General features: G+C 35.3%; 1 protein-coding gene across 5 annotated transcripts in view; it reads right to left on the bottom strand.

Moving 5' to 3' along the window:
• Window positions 1–16,385, bottom strand: part of BBS9 (Bardet-Biedl syndrome 9) — a 429,330-nt gene that overhangs the window by 254,160 nt on the left and 158,785 nt on the right. For all 5 annotated transcript variants that reach the window (XM_034670282.1, XM_002921839.4, XM_034670287.1 and 2 more), the window contains 4 exons: window positions 13,182–13,363; window positions 8,712–8,788; window positions 5,763–5,816; window positions 222–324 (listed from right to left, as the gene is read on the bottom strand). In XM_034670282.1, the coding sequence (XP_034526173.1) occupies window positions 222–324; window positions 5,763–5,816; window positions 8,712–8,788; window positions 13,182–13,363 (416 nt within the window). The remainder of the gene's footprint in view (window positions 1–221; window positions 325–5,762; window positions 5,817–8,711; window positions 8,789–13,181; window positions 13,364–16,385) is intronic.

Raw genomic sequence — 16,385 nt, 5'->3', positions numbered from 1 at the left:
AAAAAATTTTTTTTTTTTTTTTAGTTAAAAGAAAACCTAGGGGTGCCTGGGTGGCACAGCGGTTAAGCGTCTGCCTTCGGCTCAGGGCGTGATCCCAGCATTACGGGATCGAGCCCCACATCAGGCTCCTCTGCTATGAGCCTGCTTCTTCCTCTCCCACTCCCCCTGCTTGTGTAAAACCTCACATCATGATAGACTTTAAGCCAAAACAGAACACTTACCCATAAATTCAAAAGTGAACTGATCACAGGTCAATATTAAAGGTGGTTGCACATAGACTGATAATTTGGCTTTTTGCAACACCAGTCGATTCTGCAATGTGACCTAAGGAAACAGAAATTGTTATTAACAGAAAATTACATTTTATCCAAATTGATAAGGTACCACACGTATGTAAAAAATCACTAGCAAATAATTACGAAGCATTATCTGAGAAAAAATGAGTAGTAGCAAAACATAACATGTAACATAAATAGTAGATTAACTGATAAGTAGGTAAGTGGTACTTTCTACCCAGTTAGAAACTGGAAAAAGTCATGGGACACTACATCAAAAACTAATGATGTACTGTATGGTGACTAACATAATTAAAAAAAAAGAAAAGAAAAGAAACTGGACAAAGGGCTTAAACAGACTTTTCTCCAAAGAAGATACAGAAATGGTCAAACAAGCACATGAAAAAATGCTCAATATCTTTAATCACTACGAAATACAAATTAAAACCACAATGAGATACTACTACACATCTACCAAAATGCTATAATCAAAAGAACAGACAAAAATCGGTGTTAGCAAGAATGTGAGGAAAGACGCCTCATACATTGCAGAAGGGAATGTAAAATGGTATAGCCTCGCAAGAAAACAGTTTGACAGTTTCTTAAAAAATTAAACATAAATTTACCATATGACCTCACAATTCCATGCCAAGAGAAATGAAAACATATGTCCACGCAAAAACTTGTACACAAATTTCATAGCAGCATTTTTTCAGAATAGCCAGAAGTAGAAACAACCCAAATGTCCATCAAATGATGAACGGTTAAACAAAATACGGTCTATTCTTACAATGAAATAGTATTCAGTAATCAAAAGAAATGAAGTACTGGCACATGCTACAACCTAGGTAAACCTTAAAAACACTCTGCTAAAGGGTAGAAGCCAGTCACAAAGAACCACATGTTGTATGATTCCATTTATATGAAATGTCCAGAATAGGCAAATCCATAGAAAGGGAAAATAGATTAGCAGTTGCTGAGAGATGGGAACAAGGGAGGGGTGAAGGAAGAGGGAAGGGAGCATGAGGTTACTTTTGGGGGAACAAAAATGTTCTAAAATTAAAATGTGGGGATGGCTCCACAACTCTGCAAATATAGTAAAAATCACTGAACTGAACTCTTTAAATGAGTAAATTGTGTGGTATATGAATTATATCTCAATAAAGCTATTAAAAATGTTCTATCGAAAGCAAAGGAAAAATCTGTGCAGCGCTTGGGGAATAATTACATCACAAAATACGTGTTCATTTTCTTTTCATGCATAGATGTCGCAACGGGATTATCTTATCTAGTATCTGTATACCACCTTGTGCATAAATTAATTATTCTCTAAAGATTTCCTTACTAGATGCACATTTACTAGTCTAGATACATATCAAAGCATCACATTTTATTCCATGGCTTAACACAAAAATACAGACCTAATTCTAGAAAATACCAGAGTGACAATATCGACTGCGGCATATCTCAGCTGGCCACATTTCTAAACTGGTGCTCTTATATGGCGATGCTAAGAAAACCCTCCCAGATGAGAATCAAAAGCTAAGAACTCTGGGGCAACAGTGTGAGTGGGAAATAGGACAGGTATGGGTAGAGAAGGCCAGGACTTCTCTCACTCCCCCTAAGGAGGAATATCAGCAGAAATTATCAGGCCCGTGGATTTTTACTGGGCCTCAGTGCTAAGAGGCATCATTTTCAGGCTATCAAAGAAAAAGACCTTACTTCCATTGCGCAGGTTCTCTCCTTGGACTTTTGTGTCCTAGAAGTCCCAGCCTTTGAACAGCCTCATTTGGGTAAGTTCATCCACGTGGTTGGTATGGTAAGCCAGACTTATCACGGTCAACTGCCCAGGTAGGGCTGGTATACCAACTGAATCACAATCTCTAGGGTAGTTCTGGGTATTGGTATTTTCTTTTCTAGCTCCCCAGATGATACCTGTGTACTACCAGGGTTAAAAAGCTCTCTTCTATATGGCACCTTTGCTGTAGAGCAACTTTCAGTCTAGTTATGAGATTTCTAGTATATGAGACAGATACATTTCATTATTAACTCACATACTGCAAGGGTACACTTATTTAAAGAAAAGTAGTTTTCAAATTTCTCTTAAGTAAAAGGCATGTATCACCTATTCCTTAATATATATTTCACATATATATACATATAATATATACATACACATACTATAGAGAAAGAAATGATATACAGGAATATGCAACTGGCTCAGAAACATTATATATATATATAACTAGATTCAGTAAGTATCTTGCATTCATTTGAAATGATGTGGGTATTCTATACAATTTCAAAAATAAGTTAAGCACAAAAATTTTGATTTGCAAAGTAAAACTTTTCAAGGCTAACTATTGATGCAAATAAATATAATAAACACAGCAAATGAAAAATGAATCCTCAATTTCACTTTATAAGCCCTGGGAATATATGAGGGGAATCTGCATATCACAGGCAAATCTTTCTTCATGATGTCTGATCATTATAAACAACATAATACCTTTTTAGTAAAACCCTGACAGTAATTATGGGAAGAAGAAATTATGCCAGGTCCACTAAATAAACAGGACACAATTTAAATATTTTACTATAAATAATAATATAATGCTAGTCTATACATATATTTTAAAATAAAATTAATAATATAAATGATAACCATTAACAGCTTTTTATATTCAAGGAACCATGCTAATAAATTATTTGTGTGCATTATCTCATTTAATCTTCACATCATGAAACAGGTACTCTCACTATACATCATTTTACAGAAGAGAAAACTGTAATTCAGAGAGGCTAAATAATTTGCCCAAGGCCACTCTGATTGTAAGTGAAAGAACCACAATCTAACTTCTGTCTGCCAGAAACCAGAACCCATACTCTTAATCAACTGTGGTTAAGTCTCAAAACAACCCTGCAATTAAGAAGTATCTTCATTTTACAGTTTAAAAAAGAGGTTCAGAGAAGCTAAATAACATGTTCAAGATCAACAAGCCAATATGTGCAAGAGAACTGAAAACTACCACCAGGAATATATCTTAAGAGCTTAGTTTTAAAAGTGAAAATGAAAAATCCATAAAGTAGTAATAAGCTGCTTGTAAGAGAATTTACATTCTGGGGTGCTGGGTGGTTTTGTCAGTGAAGCATCTGTCTTTGGCTCAGGTTATGATCCCAGGGTCCTGGGATCGAGCCCCGCATCAAGACCCGCATGGAGCCCCGCATTAGGCTCCCTGCTCAGGGAGCCTGATTTTCCCCCTCTCTTCACCCCTCCCCCCACTCATGCCCTCTCTAATAAATAAATACAATCTTAAAAAAAAATAAAAAACAGACATTCTGACTCTGCCTGGCATAACAATGTGTACTTAGACAATGATCATACAATTTTACATTGTTAGCAAGATCATGATAGTTCTCATGCACAGATTTATTAAACCCCAGCAATGGCCTAGGCATTTTCAAATGTGAACCATGGAGATGTGTGATGAAAATAACTAGACGAACAAAGAAGACTTGTGTATGAGCCAAAAAAAAAAAAAAAGAGCTAAAGACTTGGCTAGATCATAAACCTTATATTTTAAGAGAAAAATAATTACAGAATATTAAGGGGAAAATATAAAACATTAATACAAGAATTTTCCATGCTGTTTTCTGGTTCTAACAAAATGAAATATGATCCTCAGGAAATACAACACCAAATTTTTATCCTAGATACATAAATATGACTCCAAAGGCCAGGTATGAACAACCACTCTGCCTTAGTTGCCTGGAATAGATGGTCACGCATCATGCACACATACTCAAGGTAGCCACATCTTCATTCACTTGGAACGGACAGGAAAATTTTCTCAATTAACAGGATTTATTATGATGGAAACTTGCATGGTTATATATCTTGGCTGCTGTTGTTATAAAAGGCTATAAGAAGAGATTTATAGCAAAATTTGTATAGAAACTGTCAGACAGAATCAGGAAGTCATTGTGTCTGCTGTACAAATCCAGCTGATTTTATGCAGCCCTCATGTGTTGCATTCTTTCTCATGCTCTTATAATGGCAGTAAGGAAGAGAGTTGAGACATAGTCATTCTCAAATATAAAAATTCCACTAATGAAGGAGAATTTTCCAGTAATGTCATGTCATCATTTTAAGATGCTATTATTACACATGAAAGCCTAAGAACTGCATAGGTGAGAAAGGTGTATTTACTTATAAATAACTAGTACTTGGGGGGGGAATTAGCATGAGCAATGTTATCTGGTTTATGTACAGGATTTCTTTTTGCAATTTATAGTGTGCTCCTGAATTATTGTGTGTGTGTGTGTCTGAACAGTAACGGTAGATAGATACAAAAGAGGTTTCTCTACACAAAAGTCTATAGATCATTCCTGGAACTCTGCAGGGTTTTTTTTTTTCCTTAAGTGTTTGATTTCTTGCCACTACTGCTTTTCCAGACTCAAAAGTATTAATGAGATAGAGCCTTTGATTGGATGGGGGGAGGGAGAACTGGGGAAAGACCACCCTTGTTTCCAGTGGCAAGAATCCAAAAAAATTAGCTTAGGAAACAGTTACAAGATTGGGCTCCCTTCAACTTCTACCAAAGATCCCCACACTTGGGCCACCCGCTGGGTCCAGTGTAAGCTAACACAATTGGTAAAGCCTGGTGCCCTGTCAAGCTTCTCCAAGGACAGCAACCCATAATCTAAGAAAATATAAAGTCCTGTCCAAGTTTTGACTAAGCAAATCGCCAAGATCCACAACTTTTCCTGGCTCCAAGGTCTGGGCAGCGATAAATATTTTCAGGTTAATAACGTGCTGACTGATTACCACACTTTAATCTAAATGCCTTAAGAGGGTTCTACATTTGAGTTCTAGTTCTAAAATTCTACAATGACAGGACTAAAAATCTTAACCAAAACCACATCCTTCATATTCTATTTTTTTAGGACTATCAATTTGTCACTACTTTAGTTTGTGGCTTCTTCATTTAATATTTTCATGCTATAAATACATCCATTTAAAGTTAATGTTATGGCAGGTAGATGATTGGAAATTCTTCTCAAATATACACATAATTATACATAGAAGAAAAATATTAGCATTCATACGATTCCCCTATATATATATATGATGTGGCAATCAACTGGTTGGTCTATCATAAGTGGTGATGACACAATTCCTCCAACATATTTAAAATGCTAATTTTGTTTCTAGAAAAAAGACCCTACATTATTTAAACATAATGGTTAAGCACAACCCATAAAAATTATTTATATTACATAACATTGCTATGAATGCAATTATCAGTTTTATATTTGTAGGAAACAATAAAGGTTATCTTTGCTACCCAAAGCTAAGGGAAATGTACAAACTTCAAGGGCTTTCTTGACATTTCCATAAGCCAGTCATAGGGTGACAACAGGGGCAGATGTGATGAAATGCGTAATACTGTTTGCACAATACAGTCTAGAACCATGGTACAATACCTTAACTGTGACTGAAGGGACAAGGTCAGTTCCCACTTCAACATCAGTAGCTTGCTGTAAACACAGAATTGAGAAGAGAAGGAAGGAAAGAATGGTTTCAAATTACATATCCATCAACGAGTAAACACAATAGATGCAATATATACTTCCTAGTACCAAAATAGGGAACTAACCATAAAGAACTTATCAATCTAATGACAGATAAAAAGATCAATGTGGCTTTTTGAATGTCTTCCACTGGAAAGTCATGAGCTAATAAAAACCTTTTTCAAAAAGGAAAGATTTTATTAGCAAACTACTCTCTTGCCAAATTTACTTAAATGTTGAAACTAATTGAATTTAAATAATTTTTTAAATATTGAAACTAATTAATTCTATAAACTCGTTCTTTGTATTATTAGAAGAAAGCCTCCTTGTATGTCTCAGATTAGCATTATGCCATCCTTTAAGGTCCTTATATTTTCAACTTGCCAAAGTTATGTTTTATTCTGATTAATAATATGTATCTAAGACATGTAACTAATGATACAAAGCTTGAGTGGCCTTACACCTAGAAAATAAAATAAAACTAGAAGTGTATTTTTTTTTACTAGCTCATATCATAAACTAGGTCACTCTTTGAACATCAGCCTGGGTTACTTGATCCTACCTCTTAAAGAATTCAGAGCATAACATAATAGAACAAACATTTCCTTATAAGTTATAATTTACTTATTAGAGTGGTAGATTAAGATGAAAAAATCTCACTCTATGACAGAATAAGACCAAGAGGTAACATAATTTTCTAATAATGCCCATTATTGGGGAAAAATTAAGATCATAAAATCACTATTCCAACCAATGAATAGATCCATTGTGCTTTTAGTTAACTTATTTATAAGAATTTTTTTTTGCTAAGAAAAACTAAGCCACTTCTAAGCAACAGGCATGGCTATAATATACTGGGTATCAGCCTAAGTAAGAGTTGGGAGATTCATATTCTATATATAACTCCAGAGAAAACCATATATGAACTCTGATCCACCTTCTCAATCCAGAAGATATGACAACAATGCTTGTCTCATCTATAAAAGACCTCACTCTAATATAAATTATTTTTTAGATGTGTGCTTTCATAATAATGACAAAATAAAATACTAAGACAGGCTTTTTGCTCTAGTAGAATCTAAAATCCAAGAAATATTTTACATTTAGCTGTCCACAGATCTAGAAGAGAAACTAACATCTCCTGTTTCCTGCTCTTTTCAATCCATGGTTAAACACCTAGGTACTTCATGGATAGCAGTCCTTTGGGAAGATAAAATTATAGCCAGAGAGAAATAGCTACACAAAGACACCATGGCACCATGGCCACATAAATCGTTGGGCTAGTGTGTTCTAATGGGATGAATATGATACTCTCAGGAATCTCTTAAGGAAAAAATAGTAAGACAGGGAAAATGAAGCTGGAAAGACACACCTAGTTAAGAGGAAACAGCACTCTGAGTTACCAATAGGGAAATATACATTACAATACAGTGCTATTACACAAGGCCTTTTCCTACAAAGATCAAAAGTTGCTGAAGAACAGAAAGGGAATTCCTCCTTCCAAACAGCTTATGTTTAAGAGAACCTAGAAAAAATTATATAAGTTGCCCAAAGGAAAATAAGAATCATTTCCAAGCAAGAAAATGTGTGTACATTTGTCAGCTAACTAAGCAGAAATGTTCCACTCAGACTACACTCTTCAGGTAGAGTGAGAAATAGTGTGTGCTGAATGGCCAATGTTTTAAACAGTGCCTCTACTATGTGACTCAGCTGAGTGAATGTTTCTTTCATATATAGAATTTTTTTTTTAAGTATGCCCAACTTACTATATTATGGCAATGTTAACGTGATTTTTATCACAGCTTGGGTTGGCTCTTTATACCAAGATTAATCTTTGAAAACTTAGGACAAGTACTTACTATATTATGCTCTGATACCTAAATATCGAAGTCATTTCCTTGGTAAAATTACATGACATGAACTCCAAATATAGTAAAAACCAGTGAATTTGATCACTTGCCAAAACTGATCAACTTCTGATTCAGACACAGATAAACTCAATAGATTTTTGCCCAAACTGCAGTCAGTGAGACATAACCAATTATAATCTAACAAGTGCTTACAGAAAACTAAACAAGGAGATGGGGCAACATGACCAAGGACAGTCCCTCTTTCATCCTTCCTGTTTCTCATCTCCACTCATTTATAAAGCAAAAATACTGAGCACTCATTATGTGACAGAGACTAAAGATATGCCAGGGGACAAGACAAGCAGTAGAATGCAGGGTGTGGTAGTGGTGGGGGTGGTGATGATGATAATGCTTAAAGAACTAAAATGTAATTTGATGATGATGATGATGATGATATTGTTAATTATAACAATTCAACAAAGTAGATTCTATTATTATTCCCATTTTACAGACGAGAAAAATTGAGACTAAGAAAATAAAATACCCTGCCAGAAAAAAATAATTCCTGGCCCAACTGCCCAACTGTTTACTGTTAAATAACACACACAGACACCTCCATCCCCCCACCCCATCTCTCCCTACCCCACAACATTATCTCATTGAACCTTCAACAAAAATCTTGTAGGGTCAGTATTATTCACCTGGATTATGATTATCTCAATATTCTGGTACTGAAAAAGTTAAAAAAAAAAAAAAGTAGATTCAGAATAATGGGGAAAATGTCTTCTACTATTGCCCCTTCCTCTCCTTTTTTTAGACCAAAATCCTGCCTAAGGAACTCCTCACTAAGAGATTGGAAATGTTTTTCCTAGAAAGCAATAAAGACTAAAAGTTGTTATCCTCCCCAAAGTTTCTACCTGGGGACCAAAAATTTAAACCAATACACATTGATCCCAAATCAGCAAAGTCCACCACTATCATAAACCCTTTTAAAGTCTGCAAATATACCTACAGACACTGAATCAAAGTTAGGAGAAACCATGACAGAAACTTTCAAATCATCTTCTCTCTCAGTCATGGGCCAAATACCTGCAATTAAAAAGAAAAACAATATTTAATCATAAAGTAAACCTGCTATATATAGTTTTTTAAAAAGGTTTTTCTATACCATATATCAAAAAACAACCCCATAAACATACTCACGAGTTGAAAAAAACTAATGCATCACAGAATGAGAAACCTGATAAATATTCCCCCACTGCAAAATTTTAAAGAAAAACTGTCTTTCTCCAAAGATATTATCTAAGATGTATCCCAGTGACTGAAGAGTACTGGGAACTTCAATGCTCTCTCCTTAACACTATAGGTAGAAGCCCAAACTATACCTTTTTGAAAGTAAGTTGGTCAGAACTATCAAAATGTAAAATATACGTATCCTATGAGCTAACAATTCTACTCCTTAGCAAATTATCCAATACTCACAGACACACCCAAGGAGCTTCTTTGCTGCTGGTAGTTATTAAAAACAAAAACAACCTAAATCTCTATATTTCTATTAAAGGGGAATTGTTGACTAGATTATGGTATATCCACACTGTTCAATGATCCAAAGCCCAAACCTGTAAATAAGAGTGCTATCCAACTTCATACACTGATATGAAAAGAACTCCAGGATGTGCCTATTAATAAAGGGGAAAAAGGCAAGAGATAGTACAATGCATCTATATGCACATATCTGTGTAAAAATAAATAAACATTGAATTTTTTTTTAAAGAATACACAATCACTCTTGATAAAGTTTACCTTTAAATAATCTAATGGAACTAGGATCTGGGGGTTTTACCTTCTTAGTACTCTTAGACTTATTTTCACCATATTCGTGTTATTTTCACAACTTAAAAATTTCACGATTTAAAAATGTTTACAGTGCATAATGATATATGATGAACAAGTGACACAGATACTAACAAGAAACATAAATGATATGTATGCAAACATTTGTGTGTATGTATATTTTATGTATATGAGTTCATATATATATATATATATATGAAACCCATATATTTATTCATATATATATACGAATGACAAACTATTGGCTGCCCACCTAACATCCGCTTTCCCCTCCTCCTCCTTTGTGGCACAGCTATAATTCTACCAAGGCATTTGCCTTCATCTCAAAGTCATTGGATTGGTCAGATCCAATCATGGTGATTTCATTCCCCTGACCATTTGTTGCTTTAGGCATGAGCATGGGGCTTAATCCTGGCAGACGTGAGGTGAGGGAAGTTGAGGGGGGGTGCTGGCACATAATTCTGGGAAAGCTATTTCCCCACAATAAAAAGGGAGACTTAAGAGAAATATCTCTCTTCTTCCCTGGAAACCATATTTGCACATAACACCTGGAACTGCTGAAATTACCCTGTGACCTTGAGAGGAAACATCCCTCACACACCAAGGATAGCTGACTGAAAACACGGCAAGTTCTTGGATGATGCCACAGGAATCAGCTATCTCACAAAGAGAAGAACTACCTACAACTGCCGTCAGGTATTCCCCCCCAGTACTGAAATATTTGGTGTAGCAATTTCCATAACTTACTTAGTGACAATAAAAAAGCCTACTCCTTGCCCGCCCAAAAATCTTTCTTCAGTTCTGTACTAAAAGAAGCTCAATTTTATGCGAAGCAACAAAGTGCTCAGCTAAAACACTAATTTTCCCAGCCTCTTTTGTAAGCTTGGAGTGGCCAGTGAGATGTGAGTAGAAGCTGCTCAGGGTGTGGCTTCCAGGAAAGATCCTTAAGGGCGCTGACTCAGCTGTAGATGTAAAGGCAGGAGTTCCAGGAGCCATCCTGGACCAATAAATGACCCTGGGAGAGAATAAATTGGAGTCCCTGATGACAGTGGAACTCCCAGACCAATGCTGGTCTGCCCGTTGCTGGATTTCTTTTCCATGGGTAAGAAAAAAACCTCTGCCTTGTTTAAGCCACCTTATTTAGGTATTATGTTCTGTGCAGCCAGACATAGCCCTAAACAACACATCTTCTAACAAGGTCACCAAGTACAAAGGCTTCTAGTACTCAATGGTAAAGGCAACTTAGTTGTTGCCCTAGACATACCTCCAACAGGGTACAGAGTTTCATTTATATGCCCCTTTCTTACTCTTCTCTTTCCCTTCCTGAAGACACAATTGTGTGGGCGGCTATCTCAATATCATATCCATTCTTTCACACCCCAGGTAGAGAACATGATCAACTGGCTAAATTATAAGGAAATTCTGCCTTTGAAAGTGCCTACCAACAGATGTTGTTGACTACTGGTAACAGAAATGCTAGGCAGAATTCACACTAATGAGTTGAATATGAAAAGCTTCAAAACCCATGAGCCATACAGAAATTATTACTATAATTTCATGCTTACAACATACATTCCTCATATAAGTTACACACATAAAATCAGCTTCAAAAACACTTTTATTACAGTAGATAATATACACCATGTGTACAACAAAATGTACTCTTTAAATTGGCTTTAAATTTTGCTGAAACTCTTGCTTTGAAGAAATAAAAAAAGCTCTAAGTACTGAAAATAATCCACAGGACTGTGAACTTATTTTTGTGAGTTAAAGTCACTATACTAAAATAAGTGGCATTTAAATGAATAATGAGGTCATCAAAAAGTTCAGAGTTTAAACTTCTCATAATCTTCTATAATGAAGTGATTTGGTGCTTTTATATAATTACAGGCATTTTAATAAACAAATATACCACAGTTTTATAAGGGTACAGAATACTAAGTTTTTTTAATATCTGGAAATAAAATATTTTAAAAGTCCTTCTTTCTTACAAGTTTCTCTTTGGGGCTTTGGGGGATTTTTTTGGGGGGTGTGTGTGTGTGTGTTGTTGTTGTTGTTGTTGTTGTTAGGACTAAAACCAAATGATGATGGCAAAGAACTGTCAGGGAACTCCAAATATTAACTAAAATTTGAGGTTATGTAAATAATGAACTTTGCACCCAAGTCTGTGGCACATCCCTACCTTAATTAGCAGTTATTTCAAAATACACAGAAGGATCAAGGTAATGACAACTTTAAAATAGCCCAACCTTTCTCATTCAAGGGCATGAAAAAAATACTTTTAGCTGTAAGTGATTTTTCTGAGAAATCTTTTACACAATTGAGTGTTAATCAAAATATCATTAGCACATTGTTTATGGAAAGGGCAAAATCTCAAAACACGAAGTCTAAAGTGAAAAGCAACATTAAGGTTATTTAATGGACTCTGGAAATTTCATGTTTTATATATATGTCACTCTCTTCTAATTATATTTTTAAATGACAAAAAGAGACTCAATTCCATTACTCCCCAAAACACTAGTACCAAAAAAGGGAAAATGTGTATATTGCAATATGACACACATCCAATTTTAACCATTCTCCATTTAAGAGGGGGGTGCTGACAACAAATAGGTTTTCTGTAATTGGAGGTACTTAAGAGACCTAAGTTTCACCCGTTTACTTTCAAAACTTTCTAAGAGAACGTGTGAAGCCAAGGCATAATAATTTTACCTCAATAATCATATTTTTAAAATATATTATCTAAATTCCGCTGAATCTGTCTTGGTAATGGAGACTCAAAAATATATAAATCTAGTAAAGTGATTGGGTCAGGATTAAGATTGGCTCTGGTGTTTTGGTTGGCTTTTGATGCTCTGCTTCTTTTATTATTCCTACTTGTTTTAACATTTCTCTTATGTGAAATTAGTCCATACTTTTTCTCATTAAAAAAATACTTTTACCTGACTCTGAGAAGAAAACTAAAAATAATATTTTTCACATATCTAATTCAAACTGCAGGATTGGTGTTTTGTTTCTCCTTTTAATTTACAATAAAATTATACCCCTGTGAATCCCTAAGAAAGATAATATTGAGTTGCTCAAAACTCAGAAACTGAAAATATCATCAGCCTCTGAGTCATTAGAAATCAACATACTGCAGGTTATCCTCCATTTGGATGGCTAATTAACTGCATACCTAAATAATATCACGAAACTGCAAATGACCACATTTTTAGTAACAAAGTGGTAACTCATGTACTGCTTCGGTTTCTTTTAAAAGAAGCAACTAAAATGTTTTTAGGGATGGTAGAAGTTAACAACTGATCACTCTAAAGTTTAATGCTCTTCTCAAGTCCTGAAACCACTATGCAAAGAAGTACTTTGTTCCTTTCTTAGAGTTTAAAGAAAAAAAATTAAATAGCTCTGTCCCTGAAGCACACTAACAAAAGCAATATCTTTAGTAGGACATTTTTTTCAGAAGCTATAAAATACAAATTAAAGAGCAACACTGTTTTACAGATATGATTTTAATTAAGCCTAGAGGAGAAAATAAACTAATACATTCAAAATATTATCTACATACAAAATAATATCAATTTTATCATGAACATCAAAATCAAATAATAAAAAGTTGCAAGTGAGATACCTTGTGATTTATTAACATCTTTGATGATTTTCTGAAGTTCTTGCAATTCTATATCAAGTTCATCATAGTGTAGTTCTCTAGATTCAACCTTTGGAGCTTGGAACAAAGAAGGGTCTGTCCCCAGGTATGAACACTGCAAGTGACCATCATCACTCAGGGTGACTATCACTCCCTTTAAATCACTACAATAAGGAAGAGAAAATGAGACATAATTCAAATTTTTGGTGGCTTTAGGTTTGACCAACAATATTTTTATTCAATTCAGCTTCAACACGCCATTAAGAAAATGGCCATGTAACTATTTCTAAAGTTTTACATCAAAGACTCAATTCAAATGTTTCAAGCATGATTTATGTTTATATAAGCACTCCCAATGTTAGGATTCATTACAAGGGGGGAAAAAAAACCTTAACAATTATTATAATAGCTGTCACTTTGGGGGACCTAACTACATGATAAATCAAGCTCCAAAAGCTTTTCAAGTACTGTATCATTTAATCCTTGCTCCAGCTCCCATTTGGCAGATTCATAATAAGCATGTGAACACTTGCGGAGCCACCATGGATCAAGAGTGAGCCACAGGCTGGCTGAAGATCATGGCTGAGGCACAGGGGCAAAGATGGGACAATACGGGCAATGGTGAAAAATGTTAGCGAAGTAAGCCCTGCAAGACCCTGAAGAGAAATGAACTCCCTGCTCTGTCCCTTTTCCTTCTCTACGCTGGGGACTTGTGCTTGCTCTTTCCCCAGGGCCTCCCACCATGACTTCCTTCACACACCCTCCTACTGAAGCAGCCACAGTCACTCTTGCTCTTCACTCAGAGAGGGAGCTCTCTCTCCAGCCCTCTACCCCCCATCCTTTCACTCTTCCTTCTCCCTTAGGTTCTTTTATCTTTTTTTTCCTCTAGAAACTAGCCCTAATATATAAATTATAGATAAAATTAGCATACCATTTTTTAAAGTTGTAAGTTTCCTGAACTTGCTATAAAAAGTTGAACACTATTTGCTTCCTCCTTAGCTTACTCAGAAGAAAAAAGAAGTCAACATTGTCGTAAGTCATTTTGAGCTGATGCATAATGAATTTGTTTGATTTTCATTTCTTATGTTTTCTAGTGGCTCTTGATTAAAAAAAAAAAGAGAGAGAGGTTTCTAGCCCCATTCTAAAAGTTAAATATTAATCAAAACTTTTAGAAAATTTGAGAGGAAAAAACAACTTGAAAAAAAGTTGCTATTCATCTGAAAAAAAAAAAGATTTAAAGTATATAAGAATCTGGGCCTTATTCAGAATGAGTAAGAAATTTTAAAACTCCCCAACTTTGGGTCATAGCAAGCGGTCAGCTCATTAATCTAAAAGCTTAACTTGGATGAGAATAGATACTAACATTGTTCAATCTCTCCTATAGGGTGGCCACCAGCATCCACTTTACTAACCTGCCTTCAACACATTCCTTTTTTTTAAATACTATGTATGTATATTCAGTCCTTATATTTGACTCAGAAGTCAAGAACTGTTTGAATTTTACCTCGATTTCTTCAGGTTCTTGATGCATAGAACTAACTTTTTTTTAGTTATTATTTAAATTCCAGTTATTTAACATATAGCGCAATATTACCTTCAGGTGTACACTCTAGTGATTCAACACTTCCATACCACACCCCGATGTGCATCTCAGCAGGTGCACTCCTTAATCCTCATCACCTATTTTACCCACCTCCCCTCTGGACACAACATTCCTATACACACTTTCTCTAGGACTTACTTAGGAACAGTCAGTGCCACATAACCCTCTGGTATGACTTCAGAGAAACAAAAAATAAATTGATATCACTGACTCAACAGCTAAAAAATTAGACTAGGAGTCAGAGACTTTTCTTTCTTTTTTTTTTTTTTTAAGATTTTATTTATTTATTCGACAGAGATGAGACAGCCAGCGAGAGAGGCAACACAAGCAGGAGGAGTGGGAGAGGAAGAAGCAGGCTCATAGCGGAAGAGCGTGATGTGGGGCTCGATCCCATAACGCCGGGATCACGCCCTGAGCCAAAGGCAGACACTTAACCGCTGTGCCACCCAGGCGCCCCAGGAGTCAGAGACTTTTCTAACTCTGACTCCACCTCTATATAGCAGAGTCAACTTAGTCTTCCTAAATGTTATCTCTAAAATGAGAAAGTGAGACTAGGTGATCCTCTAAGTTCTTTAAGTCTTATGAATTGGTTCTGTTAATATAGTTCAAAAAATAAATACTCCCAAAATAAAATTATTTTCCTGAAATAAAGTGTGAAAAGCAACTCAGGTACCTCTGGGCTTTACCCTTTCTATGCAGTCAGCTGAAGCCACCTAGTGGCCACAGAAATCCTAACTTTCGGCTCTGACAAGCCCATTTCAACAGAGCAAACCCTCTGTCCCCTCTGAGTTGTGACTGTGGTCTGTTCCCCATTCCACCCAACCCCACTAAGGTCTGGAAACTTAATGAGTCCTCAGGAAACTCTAGAACACTAAAAACAAGATCTCTGGCTGGCTTCTCAGAAAATGTGGAGATCATCAGGTCTTTTTAATCCAAAAGAGTATTTCCATTTTATCTTCACCCTTTGAGTGGTCCATAATATATGAAACCTAGGATGACCCAACACAAGTATCCCTCAGTATTCAAATTTATTTGGTCTATGAACTGGATAACTTATTATTGAATCAGTTTTGTTCCATTGTTTTAGACACCAAATAGCAACAACTTAGACACAAGAGATTTATCTAAAAATGTATCTAAACCTATTAAGTTTAAAATAGAAAGAGTTTGAATAGTAGTGCATGCATGTATTTCCTCAGACTCTTAAAAGAAAAAAAAAAAAAAAAGGAAATTACTGGTGCAGGATCTTCCCTCCCTGGAAGAATTTAACAAAGGTCACCAGAATGTCTTAACAATAAATTACAAAACTTAAAGCAATTTATTTTCTTCAGTGGCATCAGAATCACTGCATATAATTTAGATAAAATAACAGAAACTTAGACTTCAGTTGAATCCACTTAAGTTTGCACAGCGTATTCCACAGGAACACTGTAATAAGCTCTAAAATCTCTAAAATGAATGAGTGGAATTTCTATCTAAAACCTCTACGATGGGACAGACACTTTGAGGCCTAGAACACTAGTTAATAAATAAGTCATCATTTGGTATCTTAATTCAAAGAACAAATTTTTAAATAAATATAT

The sequence above is a fragment of the Ailuropoda melanoleuca genome, chromosome 1 (genome assembly GCF_002007445.2).
Source record: "Ailuropoda melanoleuca isolate Jingjing chromosome 1, ASM200744v2, whole genome shotgun sequence".
Lineage (NCBI taxonomy): Eukaryota > Metazoa > Chordata > Mammalia > Carnivora > Ursidae > Ailuropoda > Ailuropoda melanoleuca.
Note: the sequence above shows the minus strand (reverse complement) of the source record. Positions and strands in the feature narration are given on the sequence as shown.